At 44.2% G+C, this 7566-nt stretch overlaps 1 protein-coding gene across 2 annotated transcripts; it reads right to left on the bottom strand.

The window, feature by feature from the left end:
* Positions 1–2045: 2045 nt before the first annotated feature.
* On the bottom strand, positions 2046–6212 carry LOC127316550 (lichenase-2). 2 transcript variants are annotated; one of them, XM_051346970.2, is made up of 2 exons: positions 6019–6212; positions 2046–3395 (listed from the first exon to the last, which is right to left on the bottom strand). In XM_051346970.2, the coding sequence occupies exons 1-2, from the start codon at positions 6089–6091 to the stop codon at positions 2464–2466; spliced, it is 1005 nt and encodes a 334-aa protein (XP_051202930.1). In that variant the 5' UTR covers positions 6092–6212; the 3' UTR covers positions 2046–2463. The 2 variants fall into 2 exon arrangements, with proteins under 2 accessions (XP_051202930.1, XP_071676857.1); XM_071820756.1 differs by lacking the exon at positions 6019–6212 and adding an exon at positions 4761–5956.
* Between the last annotated feature and the right edge of the window lie 1354 nt (positions 6213–7566).

Below are 7566 nucleotides of genomic sequence, written 5' to 3'. Positions count from 1 at the left end.
TGCGCTATCTGAAAGTAACAATGAGCTATTAAATTTATTATATTGGGTATCCAAGAAGACTTCAAGGGTATAGTGCTTCTAATTGAATTTCAGATACTGAAGAGATGTCGGCCAGTAATGGATATTTATTCACTCTTGTTGGTGGCGTTGTTTCCTGGACATCTTGGAAACAGACCATCAAACAAGGTCAACAATGGAAACATAACTCACAACATTAGACGCAACAAGTACCAAAGCGGAATGGCTTCGTGACCTGTTCATGGACCTGCCAATGGTTGAAAACCTATACTGACTATCTTCATAAACAGTGACAACCAAACTATGATTGTCAGGATGAACAATTTTAAGGATAACATGAAGAGTTCAAAACATGTCAAGAGAAGATTGAAGTCTATCAAAAAAATGAAAAATTACGGATTAATAGCTTTGGATTATGTTGAAACTGCTAAAAGGCAGGCACATCCTTTCACAAAAGGACTATCAATAAACATGATAAACCTTGCATCGAGTGAGATGAGTTTGAGACCCATGTGAGTTGCCGAGGGTGCAACCCAACCTATGTCACCGGAGTTCATGTGATATAGTACTTGGGAAAACAAACCCGGGCAACTGAGTTGGGAGAAAACTTTACACTCCTACTCCGTTGCAGATGAAATTCTCTCATAGCTTCTGTAAGGCATGTTGATTATGTCTTAATATTTTCTATGATTCTCTCTATGAGAAGAAGATGCCATCCCATATGGCTATCTTTAAAAAACAAACCTATATGAGTAACACGGCTAGTCATAGTGTGTGAGATTTGGGTAAATCTCTAGCAAGCTCATGAAAGGCCACCCGAGGGGATACTATGGAAGGCCGATACTGTGTTGGCATTGGGTGAAACTTGGTGCACAAAACTGACAATTGAAGGCCTAGGCTATTGCTCAGATGTAGTCAAGCGTAGCTCCTATCTAGGTGGATGTTTAACTTAACAGTTTCCAATGAAGTGCAGATATATTATACAGTGAATGAAACTAATTTGTCATCTAATGTTCCTCTAAGTTCTGGTGGGGGTTGTTGGATTATATGATCTGCAACCCAAGTAGGCAACATATGTAGCTTCGAATTTCTAAACTCTCAAGGCCCATCTATGGTGGCAGCGTGAGAGCTTTGGGAGACAAACTTTAATCCCACAATTCTAGTTGGAGAGAGTTGGAGCAGCTTATAAGGTTTTTTGTTTTAGCTCTTGTAATTGAGTGAGAAGAGAAATTGTGCACAAAAACTCCTCCTCCACTGTCGCACGCGTCACCACACATCGCTCACATGCACACCGGTCGGGTTTCGTGAATCAAGTTTCAATTAGAAACCCATTTTGTGGAAGTCTAATTTTTTTTGCTTGATACACCGACCGAGTTAGGCACGTGTGGAACTACGTGTGCATGTTCGACGTTTGTCCCCGTCTTCCAACACGTGGTGGTTTCGGTCGGCGGCTCTCCTCCCGATCTATACCAAGAGACGAGGTACAAAACAAATCTAGAGTTCTCCACTCCCTTATCTCTCTCTCTCTTTGTGTGTCTCTCTCTTGACCAAGTTCCTTTTGCTGTAGTACTATCTAGTGTTCCCCATCGAGATGATTGCATGCACGGCCGTTCGAGAGAGCCTGCCTCCAAATCTCCGTTCGCTAAAATCCTGCATCGGATGGCGGACGATAAGGTTTTAAGGGAGTGTTCCCGCGACTGTTTGGACGTGTTTGAGTTCTTCCTCGCCGTCTTGCCGCTCCATTGACAGATCCAGCGACCTTGACAATACCGTACGTGGGTGAAATCAACAACAACCATGTTGATGCTGCTGCTGTAGCGACCGTCCCGTTCGCGATGTATGTGTTTCTCATATCGTATTTTACACTACTACTTGTTCCATATTCATATCTGCTAGATATGCTTAGTTTGATGTGTATGGTTAACTATGCTAGTGCATATGCCATATTATTTTCTATAATTAAACTTACTCGCAAATTGCCTAATAATCTAACAAATTGTTACTCAGACATATATACTCACGGTGTATAATGTACAATAGCATTTCGGTCCTCCCCGAAATTTCTGATATTATTCTTCGACCAAAGTTTCATCAAAAATTAATGAAACGTAGATCCTACACTAAAAAATTCTACTTACATACACATATCCTTAATTATCGGTCCTCTACGAGAAAAGGGAGCGTTTACATTTGCTTCCCTTAAATCGTGTAATCGTATACTAGCTAGATTACTAGTATACTAGGTACCAAACCACTACTATAGCGTACGCATCTGAGCTAGTAGTATTGTATATACTATCTCAGTGGTCGCATGGATATCCAAGCCCCTGTATTGTACAAATACATAATGTGCACATACGTACGTCTACATGCTCTTATACGCATGTACACGCGCGTACGGACATACGGTGTCCAGCAGCTACCTGTGATCAATCGGTCGATCGATCAGAAGCTGATAGGGTAGACGTGCTGCTTGTTGGGGTAGAAGAGCCCCCAGTTCTGCTCCACGCCGTTGTCCTTCTGGTTCTCGTTGAACATGGAGAAGACGTAGGTCTCGATGCCGCCCGGGTGCCGCGGGGTGCCGCGCCCGACGTGGTTGATCAGGTACTGGTTGTAGATCCTGGCGTTGGCCGGGTTCGCCGCCTGGCCGCCGCCCGACGGCCACCCGCTCTCCGAAACAACCAGCTTCACGCCACTGCCTCCGTGCTTGGCCATGGCCGTGTAGAAGGCGTCCACGGTGGTGTCGAACAGGTTCTGGTACCCGTAGGCGCCGTCCTGGACCACGGTGCCGGAGGCGGTGAAGAGCGCGTAGCTCATGTCCATGGCGCTGGGGTTGTAGGCCCAGGCCAGGTACGGGTAGATGTTGGCCATGAGCGGCCCGCCGGTGCGGGCGAGGAATTGCAACACGGGGCTCATGAACGCGTTCGCCTCGCCGGTGAAGGCGCCGGCAGAGGGCGGGCTGTACACGCCGAGGATGGCCTGCGACACCGACGTGGTCACCTTGATGTGGCCCAGTCCGGCCGACGCCAGCGCGCCCTGAACGTTCTTCATGGCAGGAAGGAGGTTCTGGGTGGCGCCGCCGGCGACCTCGTTGCCGACGCAGACGTACCGGAAGGAGACCTTGGGGTACGCCTGGATGTTGTTCCTCACCCAGGAGGCGGCGGCGGCGGGGCTGCCAGCGAGCGCGGAGAGCACGTCGTTGGGCGCGCCGACGACCACGTTGACGCCCGTGCCTCCGACGGCTTGGAGCGCCGCCTGGTTCGGCGCGTACAGCCGCATAGAGTTGATCCCGTTGGATTTGAACATGCCCACCACGGTGCTCGCAGCCGGCAGGTTGTTGGCGCTCATGCCGTAGCACACTCCGATGGACTCCACGCCTGCACTTGTGAAGAGGAGGTAACATCTGTTAGATTACTATAATCTTCAGAAAATTATTTACAACTGTATGCAAAACTATTTACTACTACTCGAAGTTACTTCCATTGCCATGAAATTTTTCTCTCTTGATGACGGCGACGGAAGAATAAATGGAAAAGAAACTAACGGGTGTGCAAATAAGCAAGAATGGCGGCGATGTCCTTTTTGATCTGTTGTCGAGGGATAATACTAACTCCCAGAAAAGGACGTTTAACTGAAACTTTGGATGGATGCATGCATGCGTGAAGCTCCTAGCTTCTCATATTTTATCTTTCTAACTAGACTTTAGTGGTTTATTATCAGCTATTTTATAATGTTTTCTTATTCACTTGCTAGTTTCTACGACGACTTTCAGTAGGAAAGGAACTGGCCGGGATAAATATATATATCTTTGGACTATGGCTAGTTTCGTGACCAAGGGACAACCTTAAAGGTAGGAATGAACTTTTGACTAGCTTGGCTTACTGAAATTTAACCTAGGTCTACCTGAGAAAATAATAAGCAATCATCGTTTCATCAAAGGATGTGGTAAAGCTTGTATAATTTTAATTAGATGTATCTAAACACACTTTGGTTTATAGATGCATAAAAATTTAGACAAATATTTAGCATCCTTTTATATATTGATGGAGTATTTAGTAAATGGGCCAGTATAGTAGGAAAGTTGAGAGGTCGACCACACACATGCGGTTAGAACCGTACAGATGATGCCTCTAGCTCTAAATATTTGTTACGGGATGAATAAATCTAGACACATTTTAGACTATATTTTAATTAAATTAGTGTCACGGGAGCAGGAGAGTATGGTCGTATGGAGAGGTCATACGTAGATGCTGGGACAAACCTAGTTTCTGGTCCAACGTCAGCAGCACGGCCGTTGGATAGTCCACATATCATGGATGTCGATCGATGGCCATGGCGTGCATGCTTGCCCCCTGCTGGGGCTGCTCCTAGCTACGCCCCAATTAACGGTCTAGCTAGCATAGGCAACTTAACTAATCATACTAGACAAACAGAATGCAAGTTTTCATTCTACTCTCCCCATTACATATTTTTTGTTGCTAATTTTAGATGTATCTAATTAAACATATTTTATGAATAGATACATGCAAATCTACGAAAACGGGCCACAAGAATTATGGAATGGAGAGAATTATACTACCATATACTATCATGCATAATTCTCTTCAAACCATTCCAGGTAGACCAAACTCTGAAAGACCAACAGGAACCTGGGTTTACTTTGTGGCTACTGACAAGTTGTACCACTTGTACTTTGGCAGCATGATCGATGACAACACGAGCAAAGATAGTGAGTTCGTTACCAGTGGCAAAGCTATTGAGTTAGCTAGCGGCGGGCGACCTTGCGCAATCATTTTCATCAAGCTTAAAGAATGAAACAGTAGCAGCACCACTAGCTTAGCTCGAATGAGTAGGACCACACTGGAGTAGCCGGCCGGTGCCACATCGCTGAAAAAACGTCAAGATGCGACCGGCCGCGAACCCAAGGAAGAAGAAGAAAAGGAGGGTTAGCGACGGGTGGTTATGCAGTTGTTGCACCCAATTAATCAGAGAACAAAACCATTAACCATTTGGTGGGACTCCTGTCAACAGTGGTAGGACACACTCGAACTGCATGCCCTGCCCAGTCAGTGTGCACAACTTTTGCATCAATGGAAGATATGGAAAAAACGTATGGGTAAATTAGCATGGCACTAGAGAAAGAGACTCTGTCTTAGACTCTTAGCTATGCATAACTAGTTAGTTAGTTAGACCTTCTGACTTTGGAAAAGTTGGTTGAAGGAAGCCGCCACTGAGCTGACATGCATGCTCACCAGACAAGTCGAGACTTCATATGCAAGCTTTGTTAGTTTGCTGGTTTGTCTATGTTTGAGAAATGCTTCATTTTCCACTCAATAAATTTGGTTTCTCAACCAACTCAAATATTTGTATTTTTATAGTTTATTAAGTGTTGAAACTAGCTATCCAGAAATATATCATTTTCAGTGCGTTTAAGATATATATTACTTTCGTTGTGGAAAACCTATACTTGTTGTACTATATTTTCCCACGGAAAAAATAGCCAATATTGCAGGTGCAGCTTCTGGGTGCATGGGGTGCAAGTTTTTTGATGAGCTACTTTTTATTTCTAAAGGAAATGGAAACTGGAAACAGATGTGATCCGACAGCAAATAAAATTCAAGTTTACTGATATTTTGAACCAAGCCGTTTTTCAAAATTTACCGTCATCAGTTTTATTTTTAAAAGGGTTATTCACTGTCCCATGCAGTAATAGATGCACCAAGACAGATAATGAGACTGCCGGGCGCCGTCTAGGCTTTACCATGCGGCCGATAGCGCGGGCAGAATAAAACGCAGGAAGAAAGCGACGTGCACCTAAAGGAGAGCACGGTATATCTAACAAGAAGAAAGTTTGTGACGTTGGTGAGAGAAACATATGTGATGACCATGCGTACACCAAGCTAGCTAATGCAACTCTTGATGAAATTTGCATAAAAATACTCTACCCAATCGTGAGAGTGAGAAAGGGAAGAAGAGAGGAGGATGAAGAAGGGGAATCACTTTGTGGGATGGAGGCGAAGGCTCCGAGGAGCATTGCGAGAGCGAACATGGAGGCAACACCTTGGCTCGCCATTGGTAGACTCTCTCTGTCTATGTGGCTCGAGGGTGTGTGTATGTGTGTGATACCAAGACCAAGGCGTCTTTCTTCCTCACTCTAAAGCTCTCCTTGGTTGTTTTCTGCTGAAGCCACCACCGGTGGCCTGCCCCTTATATAGGATTCCGAGGAGACAGAGTTTGGTCCAATCCACTCGTGAGCGCAGGCCCAACGTCTCCAGCGACATTTATTTAGCCTCTTGCGATTGACTACCTAGGCCATTTGCATGCGTCACCCGTCTCAGCAGTGTCCGGTGGCCAGAGGTTATCCGGTACACTACGTTGTTGCAGTTGCAGGTTGGGGGATAATTCAGAGTAGTAGCACCAAATAACTTAAGAAATAATGAAGTTTGAATTTTGGACTCTAGGCATGATGTACCATGACAGTGAAGTTTTTAGGTCAATTGTGGTCGCGCCGTGTATATACCGGATATGTTCACGTCTTACTCAACGACATTCGGCGTCAGGTTTTTTGACGGAAGGATTGTGTTCTCGGGAACCCGACACGGCTGGCTAACGTAAGAAGAATTGACAGTACATATTTGTTGACATTGGTTTATTTTCTTATCTTGAAGACGACACAACTTTCGTAAGAAGAATTGACGCTGCAGTCATGTTGGTGCCGATTTATTTTCTCTTGAAATCGACGTGACTTCCGTGAGAAGAATTGATGCTACGGTCTTGTTGGTTTTTGTTGTTTTTATATCTTGAAGTGGCATGTAGTAAGAAAATATTTTTGGCTATGTATGCAATCGCGATCGCTCTAAAGTGATTTGCGGTGAGACAGAAGCCTCCCTAATTTGTCACTATATTTTACTGTCTCCTATCCGGATGTACAATTAATTACTCTTATTTTTATGTATCACTACTTTTATGGATATATTGTTGGAAATCAGTAATTGGGGTTATCATAAGAAACTATGTGTTTTTGGTGTACCTAATTATTAAAGAGTTGGTCACACATGTACCAAAGAATTACTTGAACCACTTTGATTAAGCATGGCTGTATGTGTATCCTGTGAGAAGACCAGATCCTCTTAGCTAGCCTTTGTCCGTGGCTTTGTTTATAAAGCTGGGTATAGGGCCTTACGTTTAAAAACTCAGCTAGCCTTTAGACTTATTTTCTCGGAGGAGATTAATTTTGACTCCATCATCAGCCTTCAAATTTCAAAAGAGATTTTTTTTTTAGAAATTGTCATGGAAACACAACAGTACGGCATAGAAAGCGCACCATACATATGTGAGCTTTTTGGTGTAAACATGCGTGGTTCTTCCTTAACAACCTCAAGAACAAACCAAGTCTCTCCTATCCAACTGCATGCATGTTCTGTATATGGATCCAGATCCGGCTGTTAACAGTATAATATATGCTGTTGCTATCAGGGCGAGTCAGGTTATGCAACTGCTTTCTAGTAGTATACAGGAGAAAGTTCCAGTAATGAAGAGATAATATTA

This window comes from Lolium perenne, chromosome 1 (assembly GCF_019359855.2).
Source record: "Lolium perenne isolate Kyuss_39 chromosome 1, Kyuss_2.0, whole genome shotgun sequence".
In the NCBI taxonomy this organism is placed as follows: domain Eukaryota; kingdom Viridiplantae; phylum Streptophyta; class Magnoliopsida; order Poales; family Poaceae; genus Lolium; species Lolium perenne.
The sequence above is the reverse complement of the archived record's forward strand: the minus strand, read 5'-3'. Positions and strand labels throughout refer to the sequence as shown.

Bases quoted from the DNA above. Each gene is read 5' to 3' on its own strand.
- LOC127316550 (XM_051346970.2), bottom strand. From the start codon at position 6,091: ATGGCGAGCCAAGGTGTTGCCTCCATGTTCGCTCTCGCAATGCTCCTC. The intron at 3,396-6,018 runs GTGATTCCCCTT...TCACAAGTGCAG, and splicing joins CTTCGCCTCCATCCCACAAA to GCGTGGAGTCCATCGGAGTG.